A 20,689-nucleotide genomic window follows, 5' to 3' on the forward strand; every position below is an offset into this window, starting at 1 on the left:
TCAATTGCCTGTTACTCAGGCCCAGATGCTAGGATATGCATATAATTGTAATAATGGTAGATTTGGATAGAAAACACTCTAAAGTTTCTAAAACTGTTAAAATTATGTCTGTGAGTATAACAGAACTGATATGACAGGAAAAAACCAGAGGACAAACCATCCAGAAAAAGAAAAAAAAATTCAGCCCACCACTGTTTCCAATGGCTGTCATGTTTAATATGAAGGGAAAACCTCCCAGATTGCAGTTCATAGGGCTTCCACTAGATGTCAACAGTCTTTAGAAAGAGTTTCAGGCTTGTTTTTTGGAGAAGAGGTCGACCGATTAATCGTAATGGCCGATTAATTAGGACCCATTTCAAGTTTTCATAACAATCGGTAATTGGCATTTTTGGACACCGATCATGGCCGATTACATTGCACTTCATGAGGAAACTGCGTGGCAGGCTGACTACCTGTTATATGAGTGCAGCAAGGAGCCAAGGTAAGGTGCTAGCTATCATTAAACGTATCATATAAAAAACTATCAATCTTAAAATAATCACTAAACTACACATGGTTGATGATATTACTAGTTTATCTAGCTTGCCCTGGGTTGCATATAATCGATGCGGTGCCTGTTAATTTATCATTGAATCACAGCCTACTTTGCCAAACGGGTGATTGAACAAGAGCATTCGCGAAAAAGCACTGTCGTTGCACCAATGTGTACCTAATCATAAACATCAACGCCTTTCTTAAAATCAATACATAAGTATATATTTTTAAACCTGCAGATCTAGTTAATATTGCCTGCTAACATGAATTTCTTTTAACTAGGGAAATTGTGTCACTTCTCTTGCGTTCTGTGCAACAGAGTCGGGGTATATACAGAGGTTTGGGCCGCCTGGCTCATTGCGAACTGTGAAGACTATTTCTTCCTAACAAAGACAGCCAACTTCGCCAAACGGGGGATGATTTAACAAAAGCGCATTTGCGGGAAAAAAGCATAATCGTTGCACGAATGTACCTAACCATAAACATCAATGCTTTTCTTAAAATCAATACACAGAAGTTTATATTTTTAAACCTGCGTATTTAGTTAAGAGAAATTCATGTCAGCAGGCAATATTAAACTAGGGAAATTGTGTCACTTCTCTTGCGTTCATTGCATGCAGAGTCAGGGTATATGCAACATTTTGGGCCGCCTGGCTCGTTGCGAACTAATTTGGCAGAATTTTGCGTAATTATGACATAACATTGAAGGTTGTGCAATGTAACAGGAATATTTAGATTTATGGATGCCATCCGTTAGATAAAATACAGAACGGTTCCGTATTTCACTGAAAGAATAAACGTTTTATTTTCTAAATTATAGTTTCCGGATTTTACCATATTAATGACCTAAGGCTCGTCTTTCTGTGTGTTATTATGTTATAATTAATTCTATGATTTGATATTTGATAGAGCAGTCTGACTGAGCGGTGGTAGGCAGCAGCAGGCTCGTAAGAATTCATTCAAACAGCACTTTAGTGCGTTTGCCAGCAGCTCTTCGCAATGCTTCAAGCATTGCACTGTTTATGACTTCAACTCCTGAAATTAGGTTGGTGTAACCGATGTGAAATGGCTAGCTAATAGCGTTTCAAACGTCACTCGCTCTGAGGCTTGGAGTAGTTGTTCCGCTTGCTCTGCAAGGGCCACGGCTTTTGTGGAGCGATGGGTAACGATGCTTCGAGGGTGGCTGTTGTTGATGTGTTCCTGGTTCGAGCCCAGGTAGGGGCGAGGAGAGGTGCCTGTAAGAACATCCAATAGTCAAAGGTATATGGAATACAAATGGTATAGATAGAAATGTCCTATAATTCCTATAATAACCTCAACCTAAATCTTCTTACATGGGAATATTGAAAACTCATGTTAAAAGGAACCACCAGCTTTCATATGTTCTCATGTTCTGAGCAAGGAACTTAAACGTTAGCTTTTTTACATGCATACATTGCACTTTTACTTTCTTCTCCAACACTTTGTTTTTGCATTATTTAAACCAAATTGATCATGTTTCATTATTTATTTGAGGCTAAATTGATTTGATTGATGTATTATATTAAGGTAAAATAAAAGTGTTCATTCAGTATTGTTGTAATTGTCATTATTACAAATAAATAAATAAAAAATTGTCCGATTAATCGGTATCGGCTTTTTTTTGGGCCTCCAATAATCGGTATCGGTATCGGCGTTGAAAAATCATAATCGGTCGACCTCTAGTACACAGTCGTGATAAAAACACATGTGAATTCCATCTGCAAATAGTGGGGTCAGCATTTCAGCATTAGAAACTCCAGGTCAGGTGAACAGGAGCTCTCAATGTTTTCAACTTCGGTACACCAGGAATTGTTTATGAGGAAACATATACACCCCCCCCCCCCCCCGACTCTTATCAGAAATTCGAGTGCATTGTCCCTAAGCCACGCCTCAGTAAAATCAAAGACACAGCATTCCCTGATGTCCCTCTGCGATTGACGCCTTGCTCTGAGATCACAACGTTTTTTTCCAGTGATTTGACATTAGCCATCAGGATACTAGGAAGAAGAGGCCATGTAGCCTGTTTTTTCAGAGTTCCTTTTCCTTCCTCTTCTTTGTCATCGCCGGCATTGCCTTAGAATCATCTCGGCCAGAAGCAGCAGGTAGGCCAGATGTGCGGGAAACAAAGGAGGTGTCATGACTGGCCTGTGAGGATCAGGTTAGAGGGGGAGAGGTATGGAGGTGGGGGGTTTTAATGATCTCACGCCCATCGTAAATTATAAAGCAGCAGCCCAACACCATTCTGTTCTCTAATGTGAGAGACTGGAATGTCTGTGTGCCTTAGGAAGAGTTTACAGAGGAAAAAACTACAGAACATCAAATGAATGGACTTTGGGACAATATATTTCATCAGCCAAAGTGGTGGTAACAATGATGGATAGAATATGAAAATGTAAGTATATTTTATGATGTTATTAAAAGTTAAATTAGGATGTTGTAACGAAAACGTTGTATCTTGAAGAGTTTTCATAATGTACAGTTGAAGTCGGAAGTTTACATACACCTTAGCCAAATATATTTAAACTCCGTTTTTCATAATTCCTGACATTTAATCCTAGTAAAAAATCCTTGTCTTAGGTCAGAAAGGATCACCACTTTATTTTAAGAATGTGAAATGTCAGAATAATAGTAGAGAGAATGATTTATTTCAGCTTTTATTTCTTTCATCACATTCCCAGTGGGTCAGAAGTTTATATACACTCAATTAGTATTTGGGAGCATTGCCTTTAAATTGTTAAACTTTTTCAGTGCTGCCCATAAATTTTCTATAGGATTGAGGTCAGGGCTTTGCGATGGCCACTCCAATACCTTGACTTGTTGTCCTTAAGCCATTTTGCCACAACTTTGGAAGTATTATTGGGGTCATTGTCCATTTGGAAGACCCATTTGCGACCAAGCTTTAACTTCCTGACTGATGTCTTGAGATGTTGCTTCAATATATCCAAATAATTTTCCTACCTCATGATGCCATCTATTTTTTGAAGCGCACCAGTCCCTCCTGCAGCAAAGCACCCCCACAACATGATGCTGCCACCCCTGTGCTTCACGGTTGGGATGGTGTTCTTCAGCTTGCAAGCGTCACCCTTTTTCCTCCAAACATAACGATGGTCATTATGGCCAAACAGTTTTATTTTGTTCCATCAGACCAGAGGACATTTCTCCAAAAAGTACGATCTTTCTCCCCATGTGCAGATGCAAACCGTAGCCTGGCTTTTTTATGACAGTTTTGGAGCAGTGGCTTCTTCCTTGCTGAGCGGCCTTTCAGGTTATGTCGATATAGGACTCGTTTTACTGTGGATATAAATACTTTTGTACCTGTTTCCTCCAGCATCTTCACAAGGTCCTTTGCTTTTGTTCTAGGATTGATTTGCACTTTTCCTACCAAAGTACGTTCATCTCTAGGAGACAGAACGCGTCTCCTTCCTGAGCGGTATGACGGCTGCGTTTATACTTGCGTACTATTGTTTGTACAGATGAACGTGGTACCTTCAGGCATTTGGAAATTGCTCCCAAGGATGAACCAGACTTGTTGAGGTCTACCATTTTTTTCTGAGGTCTTGGCTGATTTCTTTTGATTTTCCCATGATGTCAAGCAAAGAGGCACTGAGTTTGAAGGTAGGCCTTGAAATACATCCACAGGTACAACTCCAATTAACTCAAATTATGTAATTTAGCCTATCAGAAACTTCTAAAGCCATGACATAATTTCTGGAATTTTCCTTGCTGTTCAAAGGCACAGTCATCTTAGTGTATGTAAATATCTGTCCCACTGGAATTGTGATACAGTGAATATAAGTGAAATAATCTGTCTGTAAACAATTGTTGGAAAAAATACTTGTCATGCACAAAGTAGATGTCCTAACCAACTTGCCAAAACTATAGTTTGTTAGCATGAAATTTGTAGAGTGGTTGAAAAACAAGTTTTAATGACTCCAACGTAAGTGTATGTAAACTTCCGACTTCAACTGTATATGTGATGTTTACATACTTTATGTTGTGTAGAGAATATCCATATGAAAGAGAATGTTTTGGTGATGATAAGACTGTGATTTTAGTTGTCTAAAAGAGAGCATAATAAATCTTAGTACCTTGCCTTGTAACTAGCTACGCCCAAGCTAGCTACGCCCAAGGGAACCCTTTTCTACTCTAGGTTATAAAACATGTGAGTTAAGAATTTACATATCAGACATATCGTGCTGCAACCGAGATTTACGACTAGTCATGACCCTGAAACACAACACGAGGTTGAAGACAAAGAAAATCTCTGAACAATCAAGTTAATGGTGGAGTAACTATTCTGTATCTAAGAAGGTAAATTCAAGAATTATTCTCTTCAAATCATCAGTTGTCTACACGGTCCTCCTACCCAAGCTGGGAGCGTCGACACGGCTGATTAGCCTCCTAAGAAGACCACTCTCACAGAACGAGAGCAAGGAAACAGACAACCAAGAGAAAGAACATTGTGACATTGTTAGGACAATCAGAGACTTACACCTGGAGACAAAAGACCTGACTAAGAGATCCCCAACGGAGACCTTCAACACATAAATACATGCATTATAATTCTGATTCATAAGAGCGGCATGTTCGGGGCAAGGTGTTAGAGCTAAACTAAGCATAGCTTACAAATATATCCAAGTGCGCTTTTCTCTCTTGAATTTCTGTTTTGCTCTTTCTCTCTCTCTCTTTAAATCTCCATCTTGTGTAACATGTTTCATATTGTGTTGGTCCGCTAGGGACCTGTTGTCAATGTATTAAGGTAAAATCAATAGCCTAGACTGTGTGGGTTTGTGTATGTGTATCTTATGTTATCATTTAGCTTGCTAGTAAATAAATAATCAACTCAATTTCTGTGGTACGGAATGATTTAGTGAGTCCCCGGTTTGTACAGATTTACGAATTATGCAACGTTCAGAATGAGGCTGATGAGGAAATGAATTAATAATTCGTGACTGCTATGAAATCGATATTCTGATATTCTTTGAGTTAAATCGTGAAACGGTAACTCTTTAAACAAACTTTTCCCATGGTGCCCCAGGTTATAGAGTTAATGGTTACCTGATTAATGTAATCATGTAATTATAAACATAGTTAATTATTCGATAAATAGCATGTCATCACATTAACGATAATTATTCACAACAGAGAGAATGTAGTATTCCAGATCTGAGAGGCTGAGAGATAAGTGTGTAGCTTCCAATTCATAATATAGAAGTGTTTGTCGGTCATAGGAAATTATTGCACAAACATTCTGAGCAAACAAAGTAATACTTCCTTCTACAGCTGCATTGCTTGCTGTTTGGGGTTTCAGGCTGGGTTTCTGTATAAGCACTTTGTGACATCTGCTGATGTAAAAAGGCTTTATAAATAGACTTGATTTGAAAAAATAACGCAAAAATAGCCATAAAAAAGCTAAGCCGAGCAGAAACCAGCAAGACACGCGCCCTCCTCTGTGCCACCATCTAGTTTGTAGAAGATGGCAGGTGGCGCTGGTGCCGTCAAATCAAACGGGGAGTACAAAACCCAGTCTGCACAGAATTTACAGAATAATCAATTATTCAGTCTCTTACTTTTATCAACAACAAAGTTTCAGCAACTGTTCTGTAAAAATAACTATTTTGACTTAGAGGTCTCAAAAGGATTTACAGATTATGTTGAAAAACCCACGTTCTTCTCCACTGCAAAAAGGCAACTACAGCCGAGCAACATTACCGTTCAATCACTCTCACACAATAGCGATAGCAAATGCAAAATGCTAAACGTTCTAAAATCTAAATGGTCATCACTCTCAAAAGCATACATGATTATGTTAGTATCCTGACACGTTTCAGATTGTAAACATCATGTACACTTTAGTTATTCCTCAAGACAGGCATAGAATTTAGCTAGCTCACTCTGATTATCTAAGCACTTGATTCTTCTGTAGTAGAAAATATTCAGTATACTCCACAACTTTGTTTCCAGTAAGTTATCAAGGTTTTCAACATTCAATATTTCTAGGTTTTTTCTAGGTTTCTTTCTTCTTAAGAGTTCGTTGGCGCTCCCGCCAAAAGGCAAGAGGGACAAGTGAGATCAGGGGGACAGCAAAAGACATTCAGACTCTAAGGGTTGCCAATAAACTCCCAACCCATAGAATTAGTGTAAAGTAATTAGGGACTGTCTTGTTTTGTGAAAACGTTAGGGAATGTCTAAAATAGCATGGGCTACAGCATGGGCTACATTCCATCTTGTGACTGTAGGATGGGTGATCCAACGGCTGAGGAACACGGCCTGGGACATTCAAATATTCAGCAGCCAATGTGCGTAGGACCCTTCTTGAAGAGTATTGCACTGCTTGGGCTCTGTCTTCAAGCCTTCCATTATATTTTCTTACCATAGCATCAGTGCGCTGAGGTACTGGTCTCTTCTCGCCTCTTCTGTTATCTTTCCTCACTATGGTTTCATAGAAGGGGCCTCTTGTGGTTACTTCTGGGTCAGGTCCTGTGTAGACGATTTCTTCATAATCACTGGTACCAAAGGACTCCTCATCATCATCAGATCTGGACATGACTCCTCTTGTGTGCCTGCCAGTTCTCTCTGGATCTCAACTTTCTCTTCACAGGTAAGCCTTCTTCTCTTTCAGGTCTGGCCATCTCTACTACTGGTAAGAATTCACAGGGCAGGAGGAGGTCTCTGTGTAGGGTATGCAAGGCCCTTGGCCTTTCTTCTGTGTGACGACATAAACCGGATCATCAGCAATCCTCTTCACTACCACACAAATGGTACAATCCCATCTATCTGCAATCTTGTGTTTTCCTCTGATGTTAACGTTCCGCAGCAATACTCGATCACTGGGGACAAGTTCTGCTGCTCTGATCTTAGCATTGAACCTTGACTTGTTCTTTTCTCCCATCTTCTGAGCACTCTCTGCGGCTAATGCATAGCTCACTCTCAGTCGCTGGCGGAGGTTCTTGACATACTCAGAGTTGGTTCTGGCACCATCTCCATGCGGCTGAAGTCCAAGGATAAGATTGATTGGAAGGGTTGGCTGCCTGCCGAACATCAACTCGTAATGTGAGTAGCCGGTAGTGTCTTTTCTCGTAAAATTGTATGCGTGGACAAGCGGCTTCACAAAGTCTATCCAGTGGTACTTGTCTTTATCTTCCAAAGTTCCAAGCATAGTCAGCAGAGTCCTATTGAACCTTTCGACAGGGTTCCCACAAGGATTTTAAGGGGGGTTCTCATCGTCTCTGCTCCAATAAGTGAACACAATTCTTTGATCGCTTCCTTGATCGCTATGTAGGCAGCTAGGAAAAACATAACAGACTATGATGTTCTCCCAGCAAGAACAGCAACTGAAAACTTTGTAAAGTGGTCTGTGATTACTAAGACATTTCTTGTGTCTCTGTTGTCTGGTTCAATAAAAAGGTAATCCATACAGACTAAGTCAAGAGGATAGTTTGTCAGAATGTTCATCATGGAGGCAGCTTTCTCAGGATGAGCTTTTCTTCTAAAGCATCTTTCACATGTGACTCTTCTCATTGACCACTTGGGCCATTCTCGGCCAATAGAACCTGACACATGCAAAGTTAAGAGCACGATCAAACCCAAGATGGCCTACCTCATTGTGAACTCCCTTTATAGCGCTGGCTCTGTACTTCTTAGGTAAGGATAACTGATATTTCACATTTAGCCTATCCAGACACCTTCTGAATAGCATTCCATCTTTGAGCTCTAGCCTATTCCACTCTCTAAGAACCAACTTGACTTCTGGTGACTCTAAGGTTGTTTGCTTGAAGGTGGGCTTTGTGTTCCCTTCAATGAAGTGAATGATTTGTTGGATGGAGGGATCCTCTCTTTGGGATTTGTACCAGTCATCATGAGTCATCCGCGGAAGCGTGTCAAGTCCAAGACAGGCTTAAGAGGCTGGGATAGCAGTGACATCCAGCTCTAAGGACTCAGCCAGAGCGGCGGGGTTCTTGAAAACATCCAGTTTCCTTCAGAGTGTCTTTGATACAAGAATGTGAATGTATCCTCTGAAATTATCCTGTGTTCTTCATTCAGTACACTGTGTGAGTTTTTTAAATCCTTTTTCTTCTAGGAAAGTGTTATCTTCCTGGGAGGGGTCTTGCGGTCGCCTAGACAGACCGCCTGTGTCCTGATTTGTGTTTTCAACCCTGTACTTTATGGTTGAACCTATATGTTGACAGAGCTATTAGCCAGTGATGCCCTGCTGCAACAAGTTTTGCTGTGGTCAACACATAAGTAAGGGGATTATTTTCAGTTAGAACTGTGAACTCGATACCCTAAAGGTAATAATGAAATGTCTTGCATATAGCCTACTTTAATACTAAGTTCTCAAGCTTCGAGTTGGGTAGTTTTGTTCACTTTTAGATAGCCCTCTACTGGTGTAGGTTACATGTCTGAGTTTTCCTTCCTGTTCTTGATATAAAGCAGTACCAAGTCATTCACAGCTAGCATCTGTATGGAAGACATAAGGGATGCTAGGATTGGCAAAGGCCAGGATTTGGGCAGAGGTCAACTTGTTTATGAGGGCTCTGATGGCGGTTTCACACTCCGCTGTCCATTCATTTCCAAAGGGCTGGCTGGGGTTTACATGTCTGGACTTTGGGTTTCTTGTAGCTCTTTTCTCTCTACATAGGTGCAACATACCCAGTGATGAGACAGTTCAACGGCTTGGCTATCTTCGATTAACCCTCAACGAAGCATAATATAATATATATAATATAATATCCAGTGATGCCTAAGAAACCCCTCAGTTCTTTTCTGTTAGAGGGACGGGGCCAATCCTTTAAAGCAGAAATTTTGTCTGGATCAGTGTGGACTCCTTCAGCATTCAGAGGACTGGAAGAAATCACATTTGTCAGGGGATAGCTTCAAGCCATAGTCCTTGAGCTGGTTCAACACCTTCATCAGTCTGCTCTTGTGTTCCTCCAACATGTCTGAGAAGAATATTAGCTCATCCAAGAACACAAGTACTTAGTTCAGGTGTAGATTTCAACACACTTCTCCATCAAACATTGGAGTGTACTAAGTGCATTTGTGACACCTTGTGGCATGCTATTGAACTCCCAAAAGCCCAACAGGCATGTACATGAAAGCTGTATTGTGCTTATACTCTTCAGCAACTTCTACTTCATAATAGCCTGACTTGAGGTCCATGGCAGAGAACCATTTTTCACCATTAAGGGCGGAGAAAGTTTCTTCAAGTTGGGGAGGGCGTAAACTCCTTGATAGTGGGCAAGTACAATTTCCCCAAATCCACACAATCTGTTATTGCCATTCTTCTTTTTCACTATCACTATTGTAGAAGCAAATGGACTCTCTGATTCTCTAATGATCTTCGTATCTAACAGTTCTCTCAAGTGTTGTTTCACCGCTGTTCTGTCACAGGGATGGATGGGCCTGGGTCTCTCTTTGAATGTGTTCTAATCCTGGATTTTATATGATGTTGGGCTGCAGAAGTACGTCCATGGGAAGATCAACAATGAATACCTCTGGTATGGTATTCAATTTGTCAGCAATGCGCTTCTTCCACTCTTCTGGGACAGGGGAATCGTCAAGGTCAAATGACAGTCTGTCACTTGGTGGCTTTATGTTCAAAGATTAATGCACAACAACAGATTTTTATTTTTATTTCACCTTTATTTGTCCAGGTAGGCCAGTTGAGAACAAGTTCTCATTTTACAACTGCGACCTGGTCAAGATAAAGCGAAGCAGTGTGACAAAAACAACAACACAGTTACACATAAACAAACGTACAGTCAATAACACAATATAAAAAATATATGTACAGTGTGTACAAATGTAGAAGGGTAGGAAGGTAATGCAATAGATAGGCCATAGAGGCGAAATAATTACAATTTAGCATTAACAATGGAGTGACAGATGTGCAGATGATGATGTGCAAGTAGAGCTACTGGGGTGCAAATGAGCAAGAAGATAAATAACAATATGGGGATGAGGTAGTTGGGTGTGCTATTTACAGATTGGCTGTGTACAGGTTCAGTGATCGGTAAGCTGCTCTGACAGCTGATGCTTAAAGTTAGAGAGGGAGTTATAAGTCTCCAACCTCAGTGATTTTTGCAATTCGTTCCAGTCATTGGCAGCATAGAACTGGAAGGAAAGGTTGCCAAAGGAAGTGTTGGCTTTGGGGATGACCAATCAAATATACCTGCTGGAGCGTGTGCTACGGGTGGGTGTTGTTATCGTGACCAGTGAGCTGAGATAAGGCGGGGCTTTAACTAGCAAAGACTTATAGATGACCTGGAGCCAATGGGTTTGGCGACGAATATGTAGCGACGGACAGCCAACTAGAGCATACAGGTCGCATGGTGGGTAGTATATGGGGCTTTGGTGACAAAACGGATGGCACTGTGATAGACTACATCCAGTTTGCTGAGTAGAGTGTTGGATGCTATTTTGTAAATAACATCGCCGAAGTCAAGGATCGGTAGGATAGTCAGTTTTACGAGGATATGTTTGGCAGCATGAGTGAAGGAGGCTTTGTTGCGAAATAGGAAGCCGATTCAAGATTTCATTTTGGATTGGAGATGCTTAATGTGAGTCTGGAAGGAGAGTTTACAATCTATCCAGAGACCTAGGTATTTGTAGTTGTCCACATATTCTAAGTCAGAACCGTCCAGAGCAGTGATGATGGTCAGGCGGGCGGGTGAGGGCAGCAATCGTTTGAAGAGCATGCATTTAGTTAAACAAGCATTTAAGAGCAGTTGGAGGCCACGGAAGGAGTGTTGTATGGTATTGAAGCTTGTTTGGAGGTTTGTTAACACAGTGTCCAAAGAAGGACCAGAAGTATACAGAATGGTGTTGTCTGCGTAGAGGTGGATCAGAGAATCACCAGCAGCAAGAGTGACATCATTGATATATACAGAGAAAAGAGTCGGCTCGAGAATAGACCCCTGTGGCACCCCCATAGAGGTCCGGACAACAGGCCCTCCGATTTGACACACTGAACTCTATCTGAGAAGTAGTTGGTGAACCAGGCGAGGCAGGCATTTGAGAAATCAAGGATATTTAGTCTGCCGATAAGAATGGTGTGATTGACAGAGTCGAAAGCCTTGGCCAGGTTGATGAGGACCGCTGCACAGTACTGTCTTTTATCGATGGCGGTTATGATATCGTTTAGGACCTTGAGTGTGGCTGAGGTGCACCATGACCAGCTCAGAAACCAGATTGCACAGTGGAGAAGGTACGGTGAGATTCGAAATGGTTGGTGATCTGTTTGTTAACTTGGCTTTCGAAGATTTTAGAAAGGCAGGGCAGGATGGATATACATAGGTCTATAACAGTTTGGGTCTAGAGTGTCGACCCCTTTGAAGAGGGGGATGACCACGGCAGCTTTCCAATCTTGGGAATCTCATACAAAAGAGAGGTTGAACAGGCAAGTAATAGGGGTTGCAACATTTTTGGTGGATAATTTTAGAAAGAGAGGGTCCAGATTGTCTAGCCCAGCTGATTTGTAGGGATCCAGCTGGGAGGAGGTGCTCTTATTCTCCATGGACTTTAGTGTCCCAAAACTTTTTGGAATTAGTGCTACCGGATGCACATTTCTGTTTGAAAAAGCTAGCCTTAGCTTTCCTAACTGACTGTGTATATTTGTTCCTGACTTCCCTGAAAAGTTGCATATTGCGGGGGCTATTCAATGCTAATGCAGAACGCCACAGGATGTTTTTGTGCTGCTCAAGGGCAGTCAAGTCTGGGGTGAACCAAGAGCTATATCTGTTCTTAGTTCTACATTTTTTGAATGGGGCATGCTTATTTAAGATGGTTAGGAAAGCACTTTTAAAGAGCAACCAGGCATCCTCGACTGACGGGATGAGGTCAAGGATACCCGGGCCAGGTCAACTAGAAAGGCCTGCTCGCTGAAGTGTTTTAGGGAGCGTTTGACAGTGATGAGGGGTGGTCATTTGACCGCGATGAGGGGTGGTCGTTTGACCGCGGACCCATTACGGACGCAGGCAATGAGGCAGTGATCGCTGAGATCCTGGTTGAAGACAGCAGAGGTGTATTTAGAGAGCAAGTTGGTCAGGATGATATTTAAGAGGGTGCCCATGGTTACGGATTTAGGGTTGTACCTGGTAGGTTCCTTGATAATTTGTGTGAGATTGAGGGCATCTAGCTTAGATTGTAGGACGGCCGAGGTGTCAAGCATATCCCAGTTTAGGTCTCCTAACAGTACGAACTCTGAAGATAAATGGAGGGCAATCCACATATGATGTCCAGGGCACAGCTGGGGGCTGAGGGGGGTCTATAACAAGCGGCAACAGTGAGAGACTTGTTTCTGGAAAGGTGGATTTTTAGAAGTAGAAGCTTGAATTGTTTGGGCACAGACCTGGATAGTATGACAGAACGCTGCAAGCTATCTCTGCAGTAGATTGCAACTCCGCCACCTTTGGCAGTTCTATCTTGTTGGACAATGTAGTTGGGGATGGACATTTCTGGATTTTTGGCCTTCCTATGCCAGGATTCAGACATGGCTAGGACATCCGGGTTGGCAAAGTGTGCTAAAGCAGTGAATAAAACAAACTTAGGGAGGAGGCTTCTAATGTTAACATGCTTGAAACCAAGGCTTTTACGGTTACAGAAGTCAACAAATGAGAGCACCTGGGGAATGGGAGTGGTGCTGGGGGCTGCAAGGCTTGGGTTAACCTCTACACCAGAGGAACAGAGGAGGAGTAGGATAAGGGTATGGCTAAAGGCTATAAGAACTGGTTGCCTAGTGTGTTCGGAACAGAGAGTAAAAGCAGCAGATTTCTGGGCGTGGAAGAATATATTCAAGGCATAATGTACAGACAATGGTATGGTAGGATGTGAGTACAGGAGGTAAACCTAGACATTGAGTGACGATGAGAGAGATTTTGACTCTCGAGGCACCAGTTAAGCTAGGTGAGGTCACCGCTTGTGTGGGGGGTGGAACAAAAGGGCTATCTAAGGCATATTGGGCAGGGCTGGGGGCTCGACAGTGAAATAATACAATAATCACTAACCAAACAGCAATAGATAAGGCATATTGACATTACGGAGAGGCATGTGTTGCCGAGTGATCATACGGTTCAATGAATAGCAATAGATGAGTCAGGGAGCTGATTCACTAGTCGCTACTATGCTAGGCGAGCTGGAGACACGGCGATTCAGACAGCTAGCGGTCCGGGGAAAGCAAATGGGCCTCCGGCGACATCGCAACGGAAGAGCCTGTTGAAACCACCTCGGACGATTACGTCGGCAGACCAGTCGTGATGGATCGGCGGGGCTCTGTGTCTGCAGTAAAGGGTCCAGGCCAATTGGCAAAAGAGGTATTGTAGCCCAAGAATTAGCTGGTGGGAGATGTGCCTAGCTCGAGGCTAGCTCAAGGCTAACTGGTGCTTGCTTCGGGACAAGGACGTTAGCCAGGAGTAGCCGCTCGGATGCAGCTAGATAGCCGCGATTATCCGATGTAAAGGTTCAGAGCTTGCGGTAGGAATCCGGAGATGTGGTATCACAACTGCAATGGCCATTCATTCACAACAATACAGTTTTGTCCAAAACAGTAAAAAAGATTATAATAAACTGTGTACCAAATAAATATCAAATGTGAGTGCACTCAATTATTATCATTGTCTCTCTTTAGAGTTGAGGCAACGATTATGATTGTAGAAACTGTAGATGATGAGCCTCTGTAAATGGCAAAGTAGTTTGTAGAAGATGGCAGGTGGCGTTGGTGCTGTCAAATCAAATGGGGGGTACGAAACCCAGTCTGCACAGAACTTACAAAATAATCAATTATTCAGTCTCTTACTTTTATCAACAACAAAGTTTCTGTACTGTTCTGTAATAATAACTATTGTTACATGTAGAGTTCTTAAAAGGATTTACAGATTATGTTGCAAAACCCACGTTCTTTTCCACTGCGGCAAGGCAACTACACTCGAGTGCCATTACTGTTCAATCACTCTCATACAAAGAAATGCACATGTAGCGATGGCAAACGCACATTGCAAAACGTTCTAAAATCTAAACGACCATCACTCTCAAAAGCATAATCAATCAATCAAATTGATTTATAAAGCCCTTTTTACATCAGCCGATGTCACAAAGTGCTATACAGAAACCCAGCCAAAAACCCCAAACAGCAAGCAATGCGGATGTAGAAGCACGCATACATGCTTATGTAAATATTCGGACTGATTTTAGATTGTCAACATCATGTGCACTTTAGTTATTCATTCAGACAGGCATAGAATTCAGCTAGCATAAAGCTATATCACCAGGATTCTCTTTTCATTAACATCAAAGGAAAAAACATCAAAATTACCCTCTGGTTCAGCAAACTCTTATCTAAGCACTAAATATTCAGTATACTCAACAACTTTTGTTTCCAGTAAGTTCTCTAAGTTCTCAATTTCAATATTTCTAGGTTTCTTCTAGGTTTCTTTCTGTTTCACAGTTCGTGGGCGTTCTTGTCAGAAGGCAACAGGGAAAGAGCAAAACAGCAAAAGACATTCAGACTGTAGGGGTCGCCAACAAACTCCCAACCCATAGAATTAGTGTAAAGAAGTTAGGAACTGTCTTGTTTTGTGAAATCGTTATGAAATGTCTAAAATAGCATGGGATACACTTACTTCACCCATATTATATTTTATTTTGCTGCAAAAAAAGTAGTGTGTAGTTAGCTACACCGCTTCAAGGCAAAAAAAGTAATGAGCTACTGAAAACACTACCTAGATGGATTTTAGTTCTACTACCACCAAGCTACCGCCAAATTTAGTTCAATTACTAGTTGAACTACATGTATAGTTCACTACTCCCCAACACTGACAAGAACAATCCATTTTTTATTGTGCATTGTGTGTGTGTGCACTGTGCAGTGTCCATCTAACCTTGTTGTTCAAAATGGTTGTTGTTTGATAGTACTTTTTAGTTTTTGGTAATTGTGTATCTCTATTCAACCTGGAAATAATCCAAAATGTTAATTATATCTGTATTAGTAAAGGAATACATTTCCATGAGACAAGCATGTCATTTGAACAATGTTTACACTTGAATATTGAATGTTTTGATGTGTTCCTACAGCGACATTGTAAAGGACAAGGAATACCAGTACAGAGTTCAGGTGGAAGCAGATGGTCTCCTCAGTGAACTCTCCCCACCTCTCCTCTACACCCATGGAGCTGCCTACTGCGGAGATGGACTACTCCAGGGGTCAGTCAGTTTACACAGTATTCACATCACAGATATGTCATATTTTCTCTCATCCAATGTAGACAACACCAACAGTAGAATGACAATGTACATAATGTATTCATCAATTCATACTATTAATTAATACACAGCAATATTGTAATCATGGTAAACAAGTCAACCACTTTGTACAGACAGTTTCAAATACACAGGACATGATGTCACATAAAATCCCTTAGAAGATCATGAGCACTAACCTCAAACTTGAGACAGGGATAGGGATAGACAGGATAATTAAGTTAGCACGTGTGCAAGTCAAGTGGTACCTTAATTGGGGAGGATGGGCTCATTGTAATTGCTGGAACGGAATCAATGGAATGGTATCAAACACGGGTTTTCATGAGTTTGATACCTTTCCATTCACTTCATCCCAGCCATTATTATCAGCCATCCTTCTCTCACCAGCCTCTTGTGATACTTACATAGGTCATACCTGTACATATTGGTCTCATACATATTGGTCTCTCTAGGTAGAGAATTTGGTGAAATCAAAGGATGTTTGTGTGTTGTAATGAAACTGTAAGGCCTATAGAGACAACTGATCCTTGCTGTCTCTCTCTCTGTAGGACAGAAGACTGTGATGATGGCAATCTGTTGGATGGTGATGGCTGCTCTAAGAAGTGCCATATGGAGTCAGGCTTCAATTGCAATGGTGAGTGAAGAACAGACAAGACTGCTCTCCTAATCCTTGTCTCCTTGACCACAATCCTTGACCACAACAGAAGCCCAACTAGACCAAAAAGGAAATTGCAAGCAGAAGTTTAAATTCAAACTCGGTCAAAATGTCTTTATAAAGTTGAACACTAGTGTAAGTCAAGACATTACTTAACACTTAAGCAAAGAGTCATCACTGATCACATACATTAGCTCCATGCACTGATTTCATATCACACAACTAATTTGTAGTCAGTCTGTGCTTAACCATCTCAATTTCCCCAAACTACGTATTATGCAGACAATAATCGAATAGAATTCAAAATGAATCCATATGAACTCAAAGACTCAAACAACAGAGATGTGAATTATGAAGTGTATTTTTCTTTCCTGAGGTAAGTTTACTACTGCAGCTAGCTTGTTTTGATTTCCACAACACAACAACGCTGTCAAGCTGACACACTGCCTTTTCTCTGGTTTTCATTCAGAGACTTGGCAAGGTTAAAGTAGACATTGCACACACAGTAACAACAGCAAATGTCAACCTCACATTTGTGGTGTTCTTGTGTCGCCTATAAATGCATCTACCATGCTGGGGAATGCTTTTGTCCTCTTCCTTTATGATCATGCTCTTAGTTAAAGCAATGTGTTTTCTTAATATAAAATGTGTCATTTGGCTCACAATATAGATCATAAGGCAGTCGGCCCTAATGGTTACTGAGTAACTCAAATATGTTTACATGTTCGATTCTCACATACTGTATATGTGTATGTGCCAAATGGCACCTTATTCCATTACTTTTGACCAGAGCCTCATGAGTATTACTTGATTAATCTCAATTTGGGAAATTGTTTTATAACCTCAAGCATCATCAATGATTTACAAGGACAAGACAAGAATGAATGACATACACATAATATGTATATTTTTAAGTAGTACATTATAAAGGGAATAGGGTGCCATTTGGCACAGAATTTTGTGAATCTATTACTCAGCTAGGACGTCAACAGATCCTCCACTTCGTCAAGATTGAAAAAAGAAAGCAGCTCCGTGAAGGTTCAGAGATGCCGTGACTGAAAGTGTTACATTTTCTTAGGGAATAAACACGACCAGCAGGGAAAAAAACAGATTCGAAATTGCAACACTTATAAAACAGAATAATTTCACCACTCTCACTCAGTCATGCACAAATTTGCTTCCATGTTTGGGTATTTTGATGCTTGACAACTCCTACAACACCAGAATGGATCATGAAGTCAATGTATCTGTAGCATGAACATCAACTTGTATTATCCTGAGAGTGATATTGCTGTGACAAACAACTGAAGTAAAAACACATACTGTATATTATGGTCAGCGCACAATTGGCCAAACAACCTGCTATGATGTGGTTTGATTTCATATTGTCTAGACTTTACTTTTGAGACATAGTTCCTTGGATTAATTATGCCAATTCAATACCTTGTCAGTGACTGAACTCTCTCCTACCCATGCAGCTGTCTGTAACTAACAGACAGGGCCAAGTCCAGCCTCTGATGTTATGCACATCAAGCCCACTCATTATGAATATTTTGTGTATTACATGATGTTTTGCTATTTTATTCTCTCTGTTTGAACCTTTGTCAGACATCTTTATTATTAAAGCACATATTTCCAGTTAGGTAATGTTTTCTTATGACATCATCTACTTATTGTTATAAAATGCAATCCCCCCACCAGATTGTGTTAGTTCCAAATGGCACCCTATTCCCTATATAGTGCACTACTTTGGACCAGAGCCCTATGGGTCCTGGTCAAAAGTAGTGCCATGTAAAGGGAATAAGGTGTCGTTTGGGACACAACCTTGTTCACCACATACCTTTCCCTCCATTGGTTCCCCTAGATGAACCCAGTCTGTGCTACGTGTTTGAGGGTGATGGTGTGTGTGAGGTGTTTGAGAGGGGCTCCAGCGTACAGGACTGTGGTTACTTCACCCCTCATGGGTACAGTGACCAGTGGGCTTCAACCGCAGCAGCTTCCTATCAGGATCAAAGCAGCTGCTCTGCCCTGGGAGCCACCGGAGAGCCCTCACTTAGCAAGGTAGCAGTGCTTTACCTCTGCCCTGTCCTTCACCTCCTGGATACAATTGTTATTTTTTCTGTAAATGTGACTATATTGAGTGTTGTTATGGAGGTTTTAAATAATTGCTGCATGATTCCCCTTTTATTAAAGCTATGCAAGCCCCAGTACCTGGAGATGAATGAGAAGCCGTCACTTGACATATGGTTTCCATGCACGGCCCAGTCATACACTCAGACCCACTATGGCGAGGAAGATACAGTATGGCTAAAGGTACTCCAGTCCACTAGTTCACCACAGAGGATGCATGTGGCACCCTATTCCCTTTAAAGTGCACCACTTTTGACCATAGCCCACACACTATTTGACCCTCTCAAGGTAATATTCCAACAGTCCTTTGTTATGTTCCAGGGCACATCTTTGTACTTTCTCCCAATTTGTCATTCCATGTTTGTCACAGTTTCCGTTGTTTCTGTTGTCATATTTTCCCCCGTATCATTACCATGCAATCTAATTACCATTGAAGTGGGGAACATTCAGGAACTGATTATTATTAAGTTCAATCAATCAATTTTATTTTATATAGCCCTTCGTACATCAGATAATATCTCGAAGTGCTGTACAGAAACCCAGCCTAAAACCCCAAACAGCTAGAATGCAGGTGTAGAAGCACGAAGTTCAATTAAGTTGAACTCAGTTTGTTGTTGTCATAAAACCTCTAATTGTTGTCCCAGGTGGGATTTGCGCAACCTGGAGTTGCCACGTCTGTCATCATCTATCTGGCGTCAGACGGAGCCTGGCCTGGAGAGCAGTGCAGGAAAACAGTCTTCATCCAACTGTGTGATACTGGTGGCAGAAACCACTCCTTGGGTATGAACTTGAACTAGCAACCCTGTTCGCCTTGACAGACAAAAGAGCTGACTGACTGTTTGAATAAACATTTTCCAAGCCAAGATGTCTTCACACATATGTAGAGATAGGGTTATGACTAGGAACAAGTTATGATGGATGGTTACAATGATGGCCATGTGATATTTAAAGTGTAGTGAGTAAGCATCCATGTCTTATTCCTGTCTGGGGCTCCATCTCAGTTCCTCTCTTCACAATTCCTCGCCTCCTTCTCAACTGTAGTTGAGGATAAGGTCCGAGGTCCCTCCCCTTGGACTTTCTTGTTCAATATGTTTTGAGAAGATGAGGAATTGAGGAAAGATTCTTTGAAAAAGGGCCTGTGTCTGTCCTTAGGTTCCTTTGAGCTGTCGTGCCAACAGAATCCCTTGGTGGTGAACGTGACACACAACCTGAGTCAACCCTTCTTCCTGACTACCGCTGTCATCCTCAACTTCTCCTCGTCCTTCGTTGCCGTGACGGGAGTCGCTCTGCGCACATCATGTCACTTCAGCGCCTTTGCCCTCACTAGGTGCGCTGAGGGTGGGGTCTCCGAGGACTTCCACATGCACACACACGTGCACATATGTACATGTACAGGCACACACATGTGCACACACAGACACACACACACACACACAAACAGTCATTCAGGCATACACACAGACATACACAACAAGTAACATTGCTGTGCAAACACACACACACACACACACACACACACACACACACACACACACACACACACACACACACACACACACACACACACACACACACACACAAAGAGTGTGATATATTCTACCATATCTGTTGAAGATTGAAATAATCAACAAAATTCTAAGAACTTTGCTAAACTCATACCTTTCTCTCTGTGTTTCTCCTCTCCCTCTGTGTGTGTGTGTGTGTGATTATGGTGGCCCAGCTGTTCACGACGGCCCTGCCAGACGGACACATGCAGTCCTCCTCAGCTGGAGCATGCCTCTGTCACCTGCAGCCCCGGGACAGAGAGGACCGAGTCCTCTCACTGCACTGTCCACTGTCATCCAGGTTTTACCCTCACTGTGTTCAGTGGCAAGGGCCATCCACCCCATCAGGTAAGCACAACACTATGATTAGACTAGGGTTTTACACCATCAGGTAAGCACAACACTAGGATTAGACTAGGGTTTTACACCATCAGGTAAGCACAACACTAGGATTAGACTAGGGTTTTACACCATCAGGTAAGCACAACACTAGGATTAGACTAGGGTTTTACACCATCAGGTAAGCACAACACTAGGATTAGACTAGGGT

At 41.7% G+C, this 20,689-nt stretch overlaps 1 protein-coding gene across 1 annotated transcript in view; it reads left to right on the forward strand.

The window, feature by feature from the left end:
- The window catches only part of LOC129814120 (pappalysin-2-like), an 86,762-nt gene that overhangs the window by 37,078 nt on the left and 28,995 nt on the right, over positions 1-20,689 (forward strand). The window contains exons 9-15 of the mRNA XM_055866931.1: positions 15,625-15,753; positions 16,359-16,444; positions 18,330-18,526; positions 18,659-18,778; positions 19,240-19,375; positions 19,748-19,922; positions 20,316-20,487. Of these exons, the coding sequence (XP_055722906.1) occupies positions 15,625-15,753; positions 16,359-16,444; positions 18,330-18,526; positions 18,659-18,778; positions 19,240-19,375; positions 19,748-19,922; positions 20,316-20,487 (1,015 nt within the window). The remainder of the gene's footprint in view (positions 1-15,624; positions 15,754-16,358; positions 16,445-18,329; positions 18,527-18,658; positions 18,779-19,239; positions 19,376-19,747; positions 19,923-20,315; positions 20,488-20,689) is intronic.

This window comes from Salvelinus fontinalis, chromosome 17 (assembly GCF_029448725.1).
Source record: "Salvelinus fontinalis isolate EN_2023a chromosome 17, ASM2944872v1, whole genome shotgun sequence".
NCBI classification, from domain to species: Eukaryota; Metazoa; Chordata; class Actinopteri; order Salmoniformes; family Salmonidae; genus Salvelinus; species Salvelinus fontinalis.